The 19,306-nt window shown below is 46.6% G+C and overlaps 2 protein-coding genes and 2 long non-coding RNA genes across 9 annotated transcripts in view; 2 read left to right on the top strand and 2 right to left on the bottom strand.

Annotated features, from left to right (window-relative positions):
- The window catches only part of AVL9 (AVL9 cell migration associated), a 45,905-nt gene extending 41,429 nt beyond the window's left edge, over positions 1–4,476 (bottom strand). For both annotated transcript variants that reach the window (XM_069808998.1, XM_069809003.1), the window contains exon 1: positions 4,269–4,476. In XM_069808998.1, the coding sequence (XP_069665099.1) occupies positions 4,269–4,361 (93 nt within the window). In that variant the 5' untranslated portion in view covers positions 4,362–4,476. The remainder of the gene's footprint in view (positions 1–4,268) is intronic.
- On the top strand, positions 4,445–13,393 carry LOC138690322 (uncharacterized). Of its 2 annotated transcripts, XR_011329153.1 has the most exons (5): positions 4,445–5,005; positions 5,868–6,757; positions 7,381–8,315; positions 9,306–9,446; positions 12,585–13,393. It is a non-coding gene; the product is annotated as an uncharacterized lncRNA (long non-coding RNA). The 2 variants fall into 2 exon arrangements; XR_011329154.1 differs by lacking the exon at positions 7,381–8,315 and having other exon boundaries at positions 4,540–5,005; positions 5,868–6,032; positions 12,588–13,393.
- LOC138690325 (uncharacterized) lies at positions 11,683–14,259 on the bottom strand. The gene is made up of 2 exons (XR_011329155.1): positions 13,659–14,259; positions 11,683–12,098 (listed from the first exon to the last, which is right to left on the bottom strand). It is a non-coding gene; the product is annotated as an uncharacterized lncRNA (long non-coding RNA).
- Positions 14,260–14,353: 94 nt separating this feature from the next.
- Positions 14,354–18,672, top strand: LSM5 (LSM5 homolog, U6 small nuclear RNA and mRNA degradation associated). 4 transcript variants are annotated; one of them, XM_069809063.1, is made up of 5 exons: positions 14,354–14,509; positions 15,510–15,605; positions 15,840–15,867; positions 16,531–16,603; positions 18,375–18,672. In XM_069809063.1, the coding sequence occupies exons 1-5, from the start codon at positions 14,464–14,466 to the stop codon at positions 18,405–18,407; spliced, it is 276 nt and encodes a 91-aa protein (XP_069665164.1). In that variant the 5' UTR covers positions 14,354–14,463; the 3' UTR covers positions 18,408–18,672. The 4 variants fall into 4 exon arrangements, with proteins under 4 accessions (XP_069665164.1, XP_069665182.1, XP_069665189.1 ...); XM_069809081.1 differs by lacking the exon at positions 14,354–14,509 and adding an exon at positions 14,802–14,935; XM_069809088.1 differs by lacking the exon at positions 14,354–14,509 and adding an exon at positions 14,975–15,264.
- Positions 18,673–19,306: the final 634 nt, after the last annotated feature.

Below are 19,306 nucleotides of genomic sequence, written 5' to 3'. Positions count from 1 at the left end.
TAACAGACCTGCTGAGAGCGTGTCAAGCACCAGGTGGACCTTGTTTCTATCCAAGCTTCTCCTCCCGTTCTCCAAGCACTCTGCCATAACTACCTCTTCTCATTGGTAAAGAGATACAGCAACCAGCACTTTTTTATTATCTCATTGGTATCACAGTCCAAGTCAATAACTAAGAGGCCCAAAGAAGCAGGCCGGCAATCTGCTTGTGTAAACAAAAGCCTACAGCTTCTCCAAAAGCTTACTCTGTACTTGTTAGAGAAAACCCCTTCTAATGTGTTCACAATTTTTAGTTTGAAAATGCAACATGGTACTTTCACACAGCACAAAGCCTTGCTAACAGTGACCAGCAGCTCTTAAGTTTTTAACAACTGCCCAAGAAACTGCATCCTCAGACTAAACAACATACGTATGGTAAACCTTCACTTTGTTTCCTGCATAATCCTACTTCACCCAGCAAGAAGACGAACAGTCCAGCAGTAGGCCCTTGGAAGTAGCATGTGAAACAATCATCGTGCTCATGCTATCAAAAGGCACACAGAAATGGACCAGTTCCCTGACTCTCCTTCTCTTTTGTAAACAAATGCATATAGATTGTTTTTCAAGTCTATGCAAGAAAAAGATGTTCCTATACATTTCCAAACTGCACATAAAAGTGCTCTATGGGCTAAACATTTCTTATACTGTAAGTTAACCAACAGGAAGAGCTGTACACTTCAGATGATGAAGCTTCAGAGGGGAAGTCAGCTAATGAAAACACCTAGCATCAAGAAATCCATTAAAATATCTAACTCCACATGCCTTACCTAGTAAGACTACAGAGAAAACAGAGCTGGAAGCACAGAACCCGAAAGAAGCCTTCTCAGGCAAACCAGGGAACTTCCTGTTATGACAGGCAGGCTAGCTGTAGGATCTCTCGATCTGAAGCTCTCCAGATTCACTCTGAATTACTGCCATTTGAAAGGTGCTTTGGAACTTTGCTTTTCCGCAATTAGCAGTTTCTTATATGCAGTCTACAGCATGCCTGCAGACGGTTGGTATCCACTGGTTCTTGTGCTAACACTGTCTATTAAATTAAATGGTTGTTTTGTCTTCCTTATTTTTCACTTTCCAACAGCCTCCTGGAATACAATTGTGTGTAATGCAGTGGTTCAATGAATGCTCCAAACACCATGAGCAAACATGACAAGCAAAAAGAGAAGTCCCAGATTGCCACTTTCAAGAGACTCTTTTCCACCCCCTTACTGGTCTTCTCCTTGTGCCCATGTAGCTGTCTTCTGCAGATGTCCACTCAGCAAAGAGAATCTGTGAACCAACCAGCTCAAAACCAACCCAACAAAACAAGGCTTATTGTTTGGTCACTTCAGTTCCCCGTTTCAGCTTCCCACACAACTGCCTCTGCTTTCCAGTGTTGAAGAGGCATGAGAGGAAAAGGGGAGAATGTTCCCATATTTGCAGAGGTGGCTTACAGTCTTCATATGAATACAGCCTCAAAATCCATTTTGTTAGCCTACCTAGGCAAGGTCTTCTATGTCCTCCTTGAAAACAGACTGCCCAAGAACTACCTCATTTGTTCCTAGAAGTGACAGAGAGAATCCAAATCCATTTTTCTGAAATGTGGATCAGAATTTTTATACATCAATAAATATATTATTACACTATAGGACTACATTTGTTGCCACTCTTGCCCCCAAATCACACCAGTTCTGTGACTTATCCTTGATCATATGCAGTCTTTTTTCTCTTCCAGAGGTCTCCTCATGTTAATTCCCAAGCCTATACTGTTGTTATTCATTCCTATTGCATGACTTTACAATGCACCCCATTTCTACCATTTCAGCATTCCTTATCATCCAGCTCTTGCATGACGTTCCAGTCTTCCTTTGTAACACTGATTCCTCAAGTTTGCTCATCAGAGTTAGACTTTAGTGTGTAAATGCCAGCTCCACTTATGCGGGCCCAAATTCAGTGCAAGCACTTTTCAGGCCAGTTGTTCCTCTTCTGACACAAATCTGTTGCTTCTTCCTCTCCTTCATACTGTTTCTTACCCAAGTACCAGCTCTTGTACTAATTCTCCAGTATTTCCACCTTAAAAAAAACAAAAACCCAAACTTTTTTTTTTTTTTAGTGCTGTATGATCCATTATCAAGTTCCAGGCAGATTCAAGCTACTTTTACAGAGAAAGTAAATCAATCATTTATTCTTACAAAAGATGCAGGTCAGTCAGGCATGATCTATCCTTAGTGAATGCCCACAGGACTCAGTCTACTTAGTTTCATGTTGTTAATTAATTCTTTCCTTCACAAATTCTCTAGAGCCTCGCACACTACTGATGTCAAACTCATTAGGCTATAGCTGTCCAGCTCCCTGTCTCCAGTTCTTTTAGGAAATGATTTTTATAGTTCAGTAACAAATCTGCTAAGTCAGAAGTAGGATATATTTAAAATTAGATTTCTGGTTAGATTTCCCATAGGAAGTCTGGCTGGTTTTGGTTCTACCAATTGTCATTACATTCCTGCAGTTCTTCTCCTTGTCACACAGCTACCCCCTCCCCTTCCCCAACCACCTTCCTCTCCAACTTCTCCAGTTCATTTCTTGAGGTACTTAAAGACTTTGGTTCAGAGGTATTCCAACCCAATTTTTGACAATATCTGAAAACATATGTCTACATTTTACTGGCAGCAAGATAAAATTCACTGCTACTAATTTATATTTTGGTGTTGTTGTGGGTTTTTTTTTTTGTGTAGCTTTGCATCAACACTGCATAATGTTACAAGAAAAGAAATACAGACCCCAAGAGAAGAACAGAAGCTACAAAAGCCACCTCTGCTTTTGTCTCCAACCTGTCTTGTCCAAGAAGCCAACAACAAGGTGAGGGCAAAAATGCACTCTTCCTCCTACAGACACCCAAATAACACTCATCTCGTAACGGTCTTTGACAAGAAAGTGACAGATAAATACTGCAAACCTTGCAAGCTAGACTATCTAATTACTTCACCGGAACTGATCCTGCAAACATTCACATGTGAACAGCCCCTAGACAGCCTGAGGAGAAAGGATGCATTACAAAACCATGCAGGTCTTTCAGAAAAAGTGATGGAAGAACACCTACAATGAGTTCTTGCACTTGTGCTTCAGCCTCTGTTGGTAGGAGGTTGTTTTACATGTTACAATGCTTGTTAATGTTTCAGGAAATAAAACAAAGATTAATTTAACTCTCTGCTACCTTGTATGAAATGCATTCATGTCAGACCAATTCTTGTGTAACAACCACCATCACATTCATTACTGTTTTGGTAATTTTTGTAAAGACTGAGACCGCTCTGTGGAAAGACTCACTGCAAATTCAACATTGTATCTATCCGCTCTTGTCACAGCAAAGCGACTGTGTGTGCAGCCCGGCTGGGCAACAACATCTCCTGTCTCAAGGGTTAAAAAAAACATAAAATAAAATTAGAGCGTAAAACACCTATGAAATACAGAACATAAAATTCTTCTGCCTGAGAGACCACACGAAGCAGTCAAGCATTTATGAAAGAAGGGAAGAGACACACAGAGAAAACTTAAACCAAGGGTGGACTTACGCCCTGGGGCCATCAGGCTGTTTGTGTACAAGTTGTACCCGCGAGAGTTCAAGGCGCCGCTGCTCGGGAAGAACAGAAGGTAGGTAAAGAGATAATTTTTTCTCTCACTTCCCTGTCTGAACGCACTAAACACGCACGACTCACATCAGATAACGGGTGCCACGATTTGAGCCGTCTCCCAGCATCTACAGGAGAACGGGGGGACGGGAGGCGGGGAGCTCACCCCGCCGGCCCTCGCTCCGCCTCGCCCCCCGGCGGGAGCGCCGAAGCAGGACAGGTAGCAGTCACGTACGCAACTCGGTAAAACATTAACCGCCCGGAGCAGGCTGAGTCACGGCCCCGCCAGGCCACCCCCGTCCCGCCCCGAGCTGAGGGAACCCCTGGCCCGGCCCAGCCCAGCCTAGCCCCCTCTCCGGGGGAAGCCGGGGCTAACTGGGGCCCTAACGCACTTTGCTAGTTTCAAACCGCTCCCTAACCCACCCCCTGGAGCAAAGCCTCCTCCCCCCCCATCAGGCGCGACCCCTCCCGCAGGGGCTCAAGCCTTCCCCGCAGGACCGCAGCCGGGCCGCCCCGCCCCAGGCTGGGGGAAGCAGTGGCAGGCGCTGCTCAGCGCGGGGAAAGTGACCCGGGGCAGGGCAGGGAGCGGAAGGGAAAGGCGGGAGACGACGGGCACCCGCGCCCCCTCACCTGGCAGCCTTTCTTGTGGTGGAAGCCCACCACCACGATGTGCAGCACTGGGCCCCGCGGGGCGGGGGCCAGCGGCGCGCCCCGCTTCTCCATGGAGCCCCGGTGATGGCCGCTGGGGAGGATGCCGCCGGGCCCCGGCTCTCGCCCCGCCTCCCGCCGCCGAGGGTCTGATAGGGAGGCAGCCCCGACCGCCTGCGCTTCCGCCAGCGCCCGGCCAGGGGTGGGCAGGGCGCTGCCGGCAGCACCTCCCTCTTCCCGCTCCTCCCTCCCCCCCCAGCCGCCGGCGGGGTGGGGTTTCGCTTCGGCCCATCCTCTCAGGAGGTGCCCTCGGCCGTGGGCCGTGGAGCGCGGGCAGGAGCCCGCGCCGCTCTCCTCCTGCTCCGCAGGGACCTCTGCAGGAAAGCTCGCTTCGTGGAAAGGACTGCCAGGGAAAGTGGCTTCGTTTTATCCCGCGGCCAGGAAAACATATCGCGGCCCGGCAGTGGAGTCGCCGGCCTCGGCTGAGGCCTTCCCGCCTAGTCCTGGCGGGCCGCGGCGGAGCTTCGAGCAGGGGCGATGATGGTGCCTCCTTCTTCTGATCGTTTCTGAGAAAATCTCCTCTCAAAGCCCCCCCCCCCCCCCCCCCCCGAAGCACAGAAAACAGCACATCCTCGGGCTGCGTCCTTCCAGCGTGAAGTCGTGCAGATTAATGGCAGCGCAAAATGAAGTCTGGGATGGTTTCAGTCCAGGTTTGTCAGGTTGGTTGCTGGAGCTTAGAGATGAGAAAAGTTAAGGCTTCTTCCGTTAGCACTGTTCTGTTGATGAACATACATTATGATACCCTAGAAAAGACAGTTCAAAGACTTGCCCAAGAGCACAGGCAAATTTACTGTGAGAGAAAAAAATAAATCTTACTGCAATCAGACTGTGCTCTCTCTTTAACCTTTGCTGTGATTCAGTTCTGGTTATTTAAATCAACACCACTTGGTAGAGTCTGTACTCTTAATAATTAAGATGCTCTGTGGAAATCAGAGGAAGAGATTCTTTTTGAAAGAATTGTAAAAGAATAGAGCTGAAAGAAAATCTCATCCCTAACACAGTACCCAGAGGCTCAAATTATAACAATAAAGCATGTAATTATGTATTGTTCCTCAGCTCCAGCAGAAGTGCCATTATAGAAAAAATACACTCTTAAGGAACACAGGATAAGCTACGAGGAACAATCCAGCTCTGGCAAGTGAATGATTCCTTATTAGTTTTAGTCTGTAACTTACTGTTTAGTATCATTTCAAAAAAGAAAAAGGTATGAAATATTGGCCATTATCTCCTGCAGTAATGAGGTATCGCCCAAAAGATGCATGGGAGCGTTCATAGCTCGTACTCAGTTCACAGAGGAAAATGCAGTCTGGCATCACTTGCTGCTATGGATTTTGCATTATAGAGGCATCTCAGTGACACTGCTGGATAATTGTGGCATATTGCTTCTCTGAATATATTATCAGATTTTTTTTTTCAGCTTGAAATTTTCTTTCCCGCTAAGGCAATACAAATGTTGGACTGACAACATCAGCCTGTTCTAGGAAAACTAACATATCTCTGTGGGTTTTTTTTTTTCCATAGCTCACACTGCGTGTATTTATGAGAAAGGAAGGTGAGAGCTGCTACGCAACGGAAGCTCTTGGACAAGGCTCAGTCAGAACCTTTCCTAAAGGAGTTTTCTTTCCCAGTGCATAGCTAACAAATGGCAATGAAAACTCAGCCCTACAGTTCTTCTGTTACTCAGAGGTAATATTTTACTTAAGAACCACCAGCTATTCTATCATTACCATAGTAATTGTAATTTGTTAGTCATTCTGCATTTCATAGCAGTAACAAGGAGTTCTCAACTTGGTTTACGTGCAGTGTGACTTCTTGAGATGGATAAGCTTTACCTGAGCAGTATGGTATTTTAACTCTGGAAGTAACATCACAGGTGAGCAGTTCCTGTGGTAGCTAGTAGCTCCTCTCTGTTTAAGTATAGCTCAGCTTCCTAAAGAACATAATTGTGAGTTTGTGGAGGCAAGCATGTAAATAAAAAAATAATCATGCTGGGATTTTTGTTGAAGAAAAGCATAAATGAACTCCTGGCATGGATCCGAGGTTTGTGACTAATTTCTTCAGGATGGCAATCTCACTTTGTGTTTGGAGTAGATTTTTTCTGAAGTGCTTGTCGTAGATTTTAGAAAAACTGAATTGTATGTAGTAAGGATCATAACAATGGTTGAGATTATGATCTCTCACTTGGAAACTTCTGTAAAATAAATAGGTAAGAGAAAAGACTACAAAAGAATTGAGTGGACATAAATTTAATACATGTCTCACTATTACAAATTGGAGAACATTTTACAAAGATAAAAATCTTAGATATGAATATAAAAATATAGAAAAAAGCCATTAGTTAAGTAAACAAACAAAAGTAGCAGGAAGAAGAAAGTGATTATTTTACGTGAAATATGGAAAACAGCAGTAAGGCTGAGACGGGAAACCAAAGGAACCTTAGTAGATATAGTAGATATATGAATGTAGATAGGAATTGTTTAATAATTATTTAGCTTATAATGAAGTTAAAGAAGTTTCAATAGAGGTAGACATGGCCCAAGGGGATGAGAAGCGGATGTTTAATGTTTGCATTGTTGAGGCTGGCTGGGACAGGAGATAGTCCCTGATAAGAAGCAGCAGTGACTCCAAGAACCAGCCAAGACCGACCTTGTGATTTGGACAAATGCCAAGGGACAACTGAGTCTGCGCAGGGACAGAAGGTTAAGAGTTCACCGTGAAGAAGACATACAGCCTTCATCTTCACGACCACCACACGACCACCGTAAGGAGGCACTGCGCAAGCGCAGTTGAGAGGAGACTATGGAAATGACTTCCTGGAGCTAATTTTAATATGAAGCGGGGATAGGTAATGCCTATGTATAAGCGTATTGCGAAACTCTATACATATGTAACACTTGACTGTATAAATTTAAAGCAAACTACCAAGTCGGGTGCGCACGACTTTGGTGGGACTACCCCCCGTGCTGCCCAGCGCTGAATGAACATACCTACTTTACAATCTCACTGATTGTGGAGTCTGTTTTCCGCACATCAGGCAGGAGGAGAAAACACTGCTGTGTGAAGGGCCATCCACATTCATTACAGTGAATGAAGGTGCACGAGAATTTCATTAATGCGATGATTGGCATCATCTGATCGTCCTAATTGACTACATCCATCTTCCACATACGGAAAACTACTTGGTTGAAGTTATTTTGGGGCAACCGGGGGCCGCCCTTTACTTCTGCGGGAGGCGGTAGCGATCGGTCAGGTCTGGGTCCAACATGGCGGCTAACGCGACCATCAGCCCGCCTCACCTCCTATTGCTGGGGGAGCGCTGCCGCTTGGCGGGAAGCTGGAGTGGGGTGGGCGGGGTTGGAAGACGCCCGGCGGTTCCCGTCAGGCGAGGGTTTCCTCGGCCAGCCCGGGGGTGCAGTGCTGTGTGGAGGCGGCGTGAGGCGAGGGAGGGCGGTGGCGGCTGGATGGGGGCGGGGGAAGGCCGGCGTGGAGAGGCCGGGCCGCGCTCCCGCTTCGGCTCGGCGGCGGGAGGCGAAGCCCTTCGCCTTCGCAGGCGGGGTGAAGTGCGCGGGTCTGGCCGCAGCGTCCGGCGTTCTTGGCCGGTGAGGGAAAAATTCTCGCCGGCCCGGGGCTGAGGGGCCGGGGGTGTGGGCGGCGCGGGGCGGCCCTCCCGGCTCGTCAGTCAGGCGTCTGCGTGAGGCCGCGGGGCCTCCCGCCGCTCGGGAGCCGCGGCCGGACCGGTCAGCGGCCCGGTCCCTGCCCGCGGTGGCGAGAGGCGCCGGGGCGTCCCGGTCTCCGGCACGGGCAGCGAGCGGGGGGGTGGCTCCGGGCCGAGGTTTGGGTGCGGAGCAAAGGCTGGCTGGGGACGAGCGTTGGTGCTCGGCAGAGCCGCGGTGATGTGCTGCGCACTGTCGACGCCGAGGTGTTCTCGGTGAAGGGAGCGTGTTCCTGCGGCCGCAGAAACTTGTTGAGGTACTAGCAGCAGTAAAGCCTGCGAGGGCACTAGAGTGACTGTCTTTCCACTCCACTCTTGCAGCATGTAGACAAGTGGCCCTTAGCTGTAGTCACAGTGAATGACCCCAGTGGGGACCACACACTAGAATTCATTTTCTGTGAACTTCTCACCATCTATGATCCAGTCAACTGTTTCAAGTTCAGTAGATAGAAGATGGGTCTCTTCTTCCATCTCGGGTTCTGTTGAACTTCCCTCTAATCCTCCTTTGTGCCATTCAGAATGCAATTTTAGTGCTATTTGAAGGCTTCGTGGATGCTGTAGTTTCACTAAAATGTTAAAATAATCCTTTTGCAGTAAGCAGGACCAAATGTTATTTGGGTAGTGCATTTAATTGCAGTAGGGCACCATAAAGTAGGTGGGGTTCCAAATAGGCTTCTCCCTGGGAAGTACTGTCATGTGGGAGTGATAGTGTCATTCTCCTGAGAGTCACAGGACTCTCAAGCGTGCAAGCAAAAAAGGAGAGCTTGGGTTGTTCCAGAGGTTTGCAGACACAAATGCAACATATCTTCGCCTCCAGCTTTGAACAGGATTAAATTTGGGTGGCAGAAACGTTGCTCGGATCTTGACCATTATCCCCACCCACATACTCTGCTGTCCCTTCTGCTGTTGACACTTCCACTTCCTGGGGGTCCCCACTGTGGAAAGGGTTTGCAGATCTCTAGCTCCTGTACTATTTCAGGAACTGCCTGTGTCTGATGAGATATGTTTGAAGAAGGTAACTGGTCAGAATTGTTTCCTTAGAAAATCTTGACTGAGAGTTGTAAAGCAGAGATATATTCCAATGGGTTGTGAGGGGAGCAGAGAGAGGTTTGTGACCTCTAGGCACAGGTGTTAATTATTTGTGAAGTAGGAACTCCTCTTTGGGGCGTCTGGTCAAAATGCTCCCCCCCAAATGCTAGCCACTAAAGGTGATTATTTTGTTTGTAATTCTGTGCTGTTTTCCTCAGATCCCCATTTCTGCCCTGGTGTCTACTGTGGAAGCTCTGGAGGTTGGCTACAGCCAACACAAAAATCCTTCTCATAACCTAATGCATGCTGCAGATGTGACACGGACAGTCTATTACCTCCTTTTCAAGATGTGTGTAGTGGTAAGTACAGGAGAAAGCCAGACAGCACTGACAGGAATGGATTGAAGTCTTAAAGAAATACTGAGCACACAGTACATTCATGCAGTGGTTGTCAAGACAAACAACAGAACAATCTTTGACGATGGACTAGAGAAATTGAAGGCGGACAGATTCCAGGGTGGTGATCAGCCATTGCGGTTAGGGTTCAGCTGGTGGCTCAGGACTCATGGCAATACTTGTGTCTCCCACTGTATGTTGATGATGCCTTTTTCTGGGCAGCTCAGCGAGAAACGCGAAGAAATGCTGCCGCCAGCATGTACTGTGTGATGGAGCATAGGACAGAGAGGTGCAAGCTAACAAGGCATAGCACAGCTCCTGCTATGTCTTTAGGCCAGTTTCAACAATGGCTGAACTGACTTGCGCTCAGGAACAAACTTTTGTGCATACGGTCTGCCTTTTTGTGGTCCCTTGATTGCCACAGTCATGTTGCTTTCAGTTCTGAAGCCAGACCTGGATGCTCTTCCCTGAGGAGTAACATGCTCTAGTGCCTCCTGTATGCATGTCCCGAGTCTCCTGTGCTGAATGTAGCCTGCCCCTGTGAATTGCAATGTTTACTAAAGACATATTTGGAAGGAGTCGGGCCCTGTCTGTCTCAAAACCTGACCCAGACTGCCCGATTCTGACCGGTTGTGTCAGTTGCTCCTGATTGTGTCTGAAGTAAATAGGAATTAGGTAAAATTTGCAGCTAATACAGATGCATACTCAGACCCTCCCATGAGATCCTAAATTGGTCACTGCTGCTTTTAGGGCCATTAGTTAATGAAAATGCACTGCAGGCTGTAGTCAGTAAGAATAATTCAGTGCTGAGTAATGCAAATTGCATTATAATGGTGAGCAAATGGGTCCCCTTTCTCTCCTGAAACCCTTGAAGAAGGGCAGTTTTCACTTGGGGCTACTCTGCTCTGAAAAGGGGCTGCTGGATGGAAACAGCTGCCCAAGTGCAGCAGCCCTACTGCCTGTGTACATTCACAACTGCCTTTTTCCACCTTGCTGCTTCTTGGTCTGTTAGTAATTTAGCTGCAACTCATCTGTGAATGAAGGAGTGCTATTTCGTTCTAGCCCCTGTTGCCATGGTGCTGAATGGGGTTTCATATTCTGTCTGTGAGCACAATACAGCTAGGCAAGTGTTAAAAAAGAGAGCACTGGAAGGACATGAAAATACATGAGTAAGTGATGGAATAGTTTGCTTTTTTTTTTCTCTAAGAGGGAGAGAGATGATGTAGCAGATGAAAAAAAAACCAAAACCAAAAAAACATACATACCAAACCACCCCACTGTTTTAACTTACGTACAGAGCAAACTGGATATGAAGTCCTTGAGGTGCACCAGCACTGTCAGTTTCCTGTGTTCCTTGGTTTGGTGCAAGCCCTGGGCTCCAGTAACCTGTGCTGGATACCTGCCAGTCCACTCCATGGCTCCACATGAGAGCAAAGCAAACAGTGCTGTTGATTAGAAACCAAGGTGTAAAAAAGTAGTTGACAGCATGGCTTGCTCCCTGCTGGCTGTGGTGTTAAAGACCTTAAACCCAGAGGAGCTCAGGAGCTCCCAGAGGTATTTTTTTCTTGTAGAACCAGTTTTCATGGCAAAGCTCCACTTCCATGTTTTATTCCTACCATTGAGATGAAGCTTTTTTCTCACCTGTCTCATGAACTAGAGGTGGAATGCTGCTTCCCTGCATGTTGGCAAACAACACTTGCATTTGAATGCTCTCATACTTCTTGTTTGAGCAAGCAGACTCGGGAAGCAGGTAGGAGAGATGAGCCTGTGGGTTGTATCCTACCAAAGAAAGTAGGGATGCAAGCTGGGGGAAATCAAGCTCTCTCTATTTTTTTTTTTTTTTTTTTTTACCCAAGGCCTTTGCTGTTCTGGAGACCAAAACTAGCAATAGTGAAGTGCATGTGGGAGAAAAACAGGATGGTTTTCTATGTGGTATGGGGTCAGGAAAGCAGTTGCTTTGCAGTGTTCTGGAAGATCAGCAGTCAGATCCAGCCCTGAGCCTTCTCTTCTCCCAGCTGCACAGCGGCAGTTTCCTCTGCCTGCCCTGGTGTGCCATGTGCCCTGGCCCCTCACCATCTTGAAGGCGCTGGACTGGGCCCGCACTGTGTTTGTCAGTGTCTTTCCTGTCCTGGGGACACCAGAACAGGACATGGGAGTCCGCATGCAGTCTCAAAAGTGCCAAATAAGAGAGGAGAGTGGGTTTTGGATTTTAAATTGGGTTTTATTGGTTTTTTTAATTGTTCATTGCCCGGTCTTGCCAAAACTACTTCCTGTCAGGACTGAAGGCTTCTTTTAAAGAGCTGTCTCTCCATCTTGAATGTTTGCAGGGATGGGGCATCTACCTTCTTTGATGACTTGTTGGTATTCTCTGTGCACTGCCAGCTTGGGTCTGGCTTCATCTTCACTCACCCGTTTGGTAGCTGAGGACAGCCACCCCCCACTGGTTTTGTCATCCTCAGAATGACAAAATGCCCCCTCCAGGCCCCAATAACCTGGGTGACACTCCAGGGGAGTCCAAGAGGCTCTGGTGGTGTCCAGCTGGAGGGATGAAACAATTGTCTGGTTTGTCTTGAGCTCTTGTATTTCAAGTATCTTCGATGAATACCTGTGCCTTATCTAGAGAAGATACATAGCATTGGAACAGTGTTATTGGTGTTGCAAATCCAACATTGAATTGAAGTGCAATCTGAAAAAGCACAAGCCATAGTTCTTCAATCTGTGTGGGCAATTACCCCACGTCAAGTTATCAAACCCAGAGTAATAGTAGCTGAAGAAGCTGGAGCAACAGCATTATTTATGTATTACTGGAAAGAGATGACACTCCTGTTTTCCTCCCTTATCACAGGCTGGCTCATCATGGTTTGTAGTCTGGTACTACAAGCACATGCCCTGGATGCGTTTCCACAAGATCAATATGTAAATACTTGGATTTGGTTGGCCTCTACTGTAACTAACTCATCTGCCTTCTCTATTGTATCGATTATCAGCTGCAGATCTTTTGACAACGTTTTATTGGCTTGCAAACTCCAGTAGCTGTATTACAGAATTATACTATGTTAAGTGCTTTTGATATTAATGTTCCTCATTGCTATTTTTTCCGAGTAGGTAATGGCTGTATTCCCGGGAACATTACCAAATCAGCTGGCGGTGGACTCTCTCCTTCTACACCATAAACACTGTCCCATCTTGAAGGCATGTGTTGCTTCAATGTAACTGATTAATCAGCCAGCCTAGAGGATGACATTCAATGTTTCCAAGATTTTAACACATCAAATGAAACAATCTACTGGTGGTGTCTGGCTGGCTGAGCTGTGTAATTCCCTGACAGGATGGGTGGGACACTTGATTCAAAGCACTATTGTAGGGATAAGTTTATTCCTTTTTCTATATGTGTTCATTACATGCCTCTACACATTACCCTGCCCTGCACCCTGCAAGCCCAAAGGGACACCTCCAGCTTTGCCAGCCCCAGCAGAAGTGCTCCCTTGAGTGAGGGGGTGGAACGTGGGATAATAACGGACGATTGGCGAGGAAGATTATAAACATGCCCAAGTGACCTGCAGCTGGCGTGCAGAAGTATACATATATTATACTAATTGCTGTTTATCCTTGCATGCTTGACAAGTAGAACATCTGTGTTTAGGTAACACAGGCCTGTGACAGACTTAAGAGGCACCCTATCGAACACGCTTGAGATTCCTGTCCTGCTGTGGGAAGGATCAAAGCACAGTGGTATATTGTGCCTGCACAAATCCCTGATAAACTGGTGAAAACAACAGGGTCAGCAATCCCCTAGCATGGGCTGAGCTCAGCAGTCCCTGTGTCCCTGCTCATGTGCCTGTGCCTGGGTGCTGCTTCAGGGATCCCCCGGTTGGTGAGGTAACAAAAATAAATTTACTGTTTGCATTTAATCCGTGGTTTTGTGGTTGTTCCTGCATCCTGCCTGTGCTGCCTCACACAGTCATTGTAACTACCCCAGCTGGCACTTCAAACACCCTCTGCTCAAGGAGACACGCCAGCCCTGCAGCCTTGCAGTGAGTCAAGTCCAGCAGTCTATCTCTCTGCTCTGGTCATGGCAAAGTGCTCCTGCCTGGAGCCCAGTGGGGCAGCAGCACTCACCCATTTCAAAGGTTGCATTTAACTTCAAGAACAGAAAGTCCAAGCATTCAGTGTTACCTGGGAACTAACCACATTTAAGAACTGAGCCAGCAGCTGAGCATCAGATGATGCCAGCAGCTGTTCATCCTTCAAAAGGCACATGTGCTTCTGGAGGCAGCGCCACCTTCCTAGGCGAAGGACGGAGTTTATTCAGGCTCAATTCTTCTGGCATCTGCCCTGTCACAAAACGTGCAATGGCTCTGGAAGTTGAAACACTGGTTTAATTAATGCTGTAGCATTAAGCAAGCAAAGCCTGTTTGAATGGCCAGTGGTTTTTTGGCTCCAAGCCCATTGTGCACAGGCAAAAGGGCTTCAAAAATCCTTCTTACAACAGCCATCTTGTGAATTGATAAGCAAATCTGGGGGAAAACATAACTATCAGCACATAAAACAGCTATGATGTACAGTGCATAAAATCCTTCCACCTGACGCACCCGAGGGAAAGAAGACTTATTTGAAGGGGGAGATTGACACCCTGAGGCCGCCGGGCTGTTCGGGTACCGGTTGCACCGGCCGCAGCCCAAGGCGGCGCCGGACGGCTGGAGGAGAATGGAGGGGAAATAAAGGGGGTTTCCTTTAAAACTCTACCGGGATGCGTTCAACACGCGCGACTGACAGGAACGCGAGCCGCACGTTCAACACCCACCTCACGAAATATCATGACTCCCGCTCGTTCCCGGCTTTTATAGGAAAACGGTCGGGGGCGGGGGAGGGACCGGGAGGAGGCACCAGAGTGGGGGAGCGGCAACTCTGCCATCCGCTCGTCGGGGCTGGCCCTCGCGGGAGGCGGTGGCAGCAGCGATTGGTCAGGTCTGGGTCCAACATGGCGGCTAACGCGACCACCAACCCCTCTCAGCTCCTGCCGCTCGGTAACCGGCGCTGCCGCGGCCCTTCCGCGCTCTCTTGGTGTTCGGGGGGAGGATTCCGTCTTGTGGGCGGCGGGCGGAAGGGAAGGAAGGAAGGAAAAGAGAGTCCGTTTGCGGGTACCTCTGGGTGACGCGAGCGCCGCTGCCCGCTGCTTGGCGGGAAGCTGGAGTGGGGTGGGCGGGGTTGGAAGACGCCCGGCGGTTCCCGTCAGGCGAGGGTTTCCTCGGCCAGCCCGGGGGTGCAGTGCTGTGTGGAGGCGGCGTGAGGCGAGGGAGGGCGGTGGCGGCTGGATGGGGGCGGGGGAAGGCCGGCGTGGAGAGGCCGGGCCGCGCTCCCGCTTCGGCTCGGCGGCGGGAGGCGAAGCCCTTCGCCTTCGCAGGCGGGGTGAAGTGCGCGGGTCTGGCCGCAGCGTCCGGCGTTCTTGGCCGGTGAGGGAAAAATTCTCGCCGGCCCGGGGCTGAGGGGCCGGGGGTGTGGGCGGCGCGGGGCGGCCCTCCCGGCTCGTCAGTCAGGCGTCTGCGTGAGGCCGCGGGGCCTCCCGCCGCTCGGGAGCCGCGGCCGGACCGGTCAGCGGCCCGGTCCCTGCCCGCGGTGGCGAGAGGCGCCGGGGCGTCCCGGTCTCCGGCACGGGCAGCGAGCGGGGGGGTGGCTCCGGGCCGAGGTTTGGGTGCGGAGCAAAGGCTGGCTGGGGACGAGCGTTGGTGCTCGGCAGAGCCGCGGTGATGTGCTGCGCACTGTCGACGCCGAGGTGTTCTCGGTGAAGGGAGCGTGTTCCTGCGGCCGCAGAAACTTGTTGAGGTACTAGCAGCAGTAAAGCCTGCGAGGAAACTTTTTTTTTAAATATTTTTTCCTCTTTTTTTTTTTCCCCCTTCTTTTTGTGTTTTTTACCTGTGCCCGTGGCATTTACTTTTTTTGCTGCCACAATGTTAAGGTTTGTGTTCGAAAAATGTTCTATAAAACAATCTCTTGTGTCTTTCCGTTTATTTTTGTTTTTATTTACAGAACTTGTGGACAAATGTATAGGTTCACGCATTCATATTGTGATGAAGAGTGATAAAGAAATTGTTGGAACACTTCTAGGATTTGATGACTTTGTCAGTATCCTTTGATGGAAGTGTTTAAGGCCATCCAGTTTATGCTCCAGTTCAATTATGTTATTGCTTTTGAGAGGTTTGAGTTCACTGGATGGAACCTTTTTGTATGGATCCATTGTATTATTCCGATTTTTTTTATTTTACAGGTAAAATCACAGCTCAGTGTAAAATGGAAATAACTTTAAATATTTTTATTTAAAAATTCGGGGCCTTATTTTCCTTGAAACTGGATTTTCAGATATGGTGTTAGAAGACGTTACAGAATTGTAAGTATTATTTCTGCCTCTTGTTGCTATTTAATGTTTGGTTTCCTGAGGAAAAATATTTTGTAAGATCTATAAGCAAAGTGTTTTTATATTTTTTGAATACTTGCCAGCTGAATGGTTTGTACCTTGGACTTTTAACTATAGAGGGTGATCTATTCAGGACAGCCATGTCACAGAGTAGCTGCTGCATGATTTATGCTTGTAAACAGGTTCCTACTTTGTAGCCTTAACTTTGCATGGATTGTGTGTTGAACTTTCCAGTAGTTTGTTTGCTTTTATATTTCCTTAAGGTCTAGGCAAAGATTTAGAAAGTAGAAAGTTAGCAGACTTAAGGATAAGTATTTATTACTTTGCCATGCCATGTTGCTATTTGAAACCTATTTTGAGTATTGGTGGTATTTAAGAAATTGCCAAGATTTAGAGAGTGAATCTGTATCTTTATGTGTACTGAGCAGAAGAGTACAATGGAACTTTTTAGTTGCCAGGTAGCTTTCTTTACCCAGGTGGTCAATTTATCAAGATTACACTGCAGTGTGGCTAATTTATTTGTTAGTTCCAACAACTGTCATCTTAATGTAGAGATTTATGTCAGCTTTGTAGTCAAAACTGGAATTGTTGTCCCTGGTTATGTGTTCTTTCTGACTTTTTCTAATGCTGCTTCAGTGAGATTACCCCTGAGGGCAGAAGAATCACAAAGCTAGACCAGATTTTGCTAAATGGAAACAATATAACAATGGTAAGTCATTGTTGTTAAAATGCTGCATGCCTTTATTTTCTGTACCTGTAAATTGATCAGTAATTGAGTTCAACTACTTTAAGCTGATATTTCCAGAGAGTTCAATTATATAAGGTGCTTTCAAGTAGCTTCTGGGGCATATATGTGTATGAATGATGCTGGAAAAGTGATCTTAATGTCTTAGTTGGTATATGTTACAGTTTAAAAAAAAAAAAAAAAGGCATGGCCCTAATTTTATTTTGGTGAATGTTTTTTGGTCTTCAGGTGTGCAAGGGAGTCACTGGCTTTAAGCACTCTGTAGGCTGGTTCATACAGTGGCTTTTAACTCATGAGTGCTTGCCTGCATAAGTGTGTAGATGGAATGCATCTACACTTTATCCATTATTGTACGTATAAATGTGTTTGCAGCAGTTTGGATGCTTACAAGCTTGTCAAGTTGTTTGGCAGTTATGATACCATGTGATGCCCAGAGAGCTGTACCTTTATGTTCTCTGAAAAAATCCCAAGGTCTGTTGGATTATACCAAATCAGAAGCACTATGATTTTTAGTTTATCATCTGCTGAGGTATGTAGATCAGTACTGAAACAGTAATTAAATACTGTGATTATGCATCCCTAGGCTGAATTTTGCAACTTCCTAAATACCACAAAAGCGTACCCAGAGCAGTTTTTTGCTTGTCCACATAGATGGCTACAAAGTCTGGACTTCCTACATAAGGGCATTCCTAATTTTGTGGGAAGAGGAGAGGAAGACTGACTTGAGTCAAAGTCAGCTCTTTGTGAATGAGGAATAATCTCCATTTTGCTGTCTTACCTACCTTGCACCTCCTCACTGTGTGTCTGAGCAAGTGCCATCTTGACTTCAATTCTAAGCCTTTTTCTGCTTTTGTTATTGTTCTGCCTCCTTAAAGGATAGTGCATGTTCTTCTTGTATGGGGTAAATTTACTACCATCCAGTTAAGCTGGTGGTATACTGTCCTTGAAGCAGAAGCTGGTGATTCTTAGAGTGCAAATTTTCAGGGAGATGTAGATAAGTTTCTGTATTAGACCTTGTGTCTCTCTTGTGGACACATCTTTGCACGTCAGGAAGATTATATGCTTTAGACTTTTTCTTGCTTCGGTCCCGAAAGCAGTGAAGCTCTTTTGTCTTTAGAAGTGCTCAGCTAATTATTAAGAATATATCAGTAAAAGCAATGGTTATCCTTTTCTTTTTTCCTTTATTCATGTTTTTCCTTCTGTATTTCTTTTCTGTTGTTCAGTTCTTTACTTTCTTCTCAGGAAAATTACTCCCTGCTGCCTGTAGAAGGGTTGAGGCTCTTTATTAGCTTTTGGGCTCTGCTTAGCAATAGAAATTGGAAAGAGGAACCAACTTCCCAGTATAGTGGCAGTCTGGGGAGGAATCAGCAATTGAAGAAATTCTTCACGAAAGGATGTTCTTTGTCCTTTTAAAAATGAGCTCTAGTGTTTCTAGACAGAATCATCTCCTTGAAGTGAATACCAAAGACAAAAACCAAAATGTGTGTTACCTAGGAACTCCTTTGTGTTTTGTTAAAGATTATTTGTATTTTGGAGATTCTTTCTGGCATGTGCTTCTGTGGCAGTAACTGACTTCCTCTCTTGGGAGAGGAAGATAATATTGAATCTAAAAAACACTTTTGTGGTCTACAAATGAAGTCTCCATCTGCTAAAATGTAAACCAAGAACTGTCACATGTGGGTTTGTAAAACTCAAATCTATGGCACTAACACAAAATTGTCGTCTTCTTTTATAGCTGGTTCCTGGAGGAGAAGGACCTGAAGTATAAATTGATGCAGTTGTCATCTGTGAAGACATGTTATATATACATATGTAATCTAAATAGAGCTTTTGGGGTATGGGTGTGGGTGGGTTTTGGTGTGGGTCGTTTGTTTTGTTTACACACTCTTGCAGTTGACATTTGATAAAAGAGAAGGATTTCGCCTTCAGGAAGGGTGCATTGCTAATGATAATGCTGATTTTATAAGTTGAAATCATGATTTTCTTGTAAAGACGCACTAATTTCTTCAGAATAAAAGGCTTTCTTTTTGTTAGTTACTGTGTTCTGTTATGTAAGTGCATGAGTTAGTTTTATAACTGGTTGATGGAGTGGAAAAATAATAGTTACATTCCAGTTGCTGTCAGTCTTCAGTTTTTCTACATCTGTTGCATTTGTTTATGGCCCAGGTCTATATAAAACCCAAGTTGTGAGCCAAGAGATTGCTATTCTTTGCAGTACAGGCAGATACTAAGCTGGATGGTTTGTTTAAACACTGCTTCAGGCTGTGTCACCGTAAACCATGTGGTAGAGTGCTGTAGAATTCTGAAAGCTCTTCAAAGTGGATGCATCTATTTGATGCTCAGCAGCCTTTGGTTCTGCTGGCCTTGAGGTTCAGCTCTCTTGGACTTCTTTTGCTTGGCAGATGTACTTTGTTACAGTAAAGGCACTGTAGTGGTATTTGGCAAGTGAGGACAGACAGACCAGACCTAGTTCATGACCGGGTGAGGGGGTGGGAAGGTTGGTGTTGAAACTTCTCATTCCTATCGGTGGTGAGACTGCTTGCACCACTAAGTGGTGCTGTGTATGTATACTTAATTAAATTGCGAGCTGCCTGTGCCTGCCTGCTTGTGTAGTTCGGAGTAGTCATTTTAGAGGAAACGTTCTTTTGGCTGCATTTGTTCTCCTGT

The sequence above is a fragment of the Haliaeetus albicilla genome, chromosome 2 (genome assembly GCF_947461875.1).
Source record: "Haliaeetus albicilla chromosome 2, bHalAlb1.1, whole genome shotgun sequence".
Classification (NCBI taxonomy): Eukaryota; Metazoa; Chordata; class Aves; order Accipitriformes; family Accipitridae; genus Haliaeetus; species Haliaeetus albicilla.
Note: the sequence above shows the minus strand (reverse complement) of the source record. Positions and strands in the feature narration are given on the sequence as shown.

Coding starts and splice junctions, on each gene's coding strand:
- LSM5 (XM_069809063.1), top strand. CDS start 14,464: ATGGCGGCTAACGCGACCACCAACCCCTCTCAGCTCCTGCCGCTCG. Junction 15,606..15,839: donor AGGATTTGATGACTTTGTCA/GTATCCTTTGAT, acceptor CTGGATTTTCAG/ATATGGTGTTAGAAGACGTT. Junction 15,868..16,530: donor TTAGAAGACGTTACAGAATT/GTAAGTATTATT, acceptor ATGCTGCTTCAG/TGAGATTACCCCTGAGGGCA.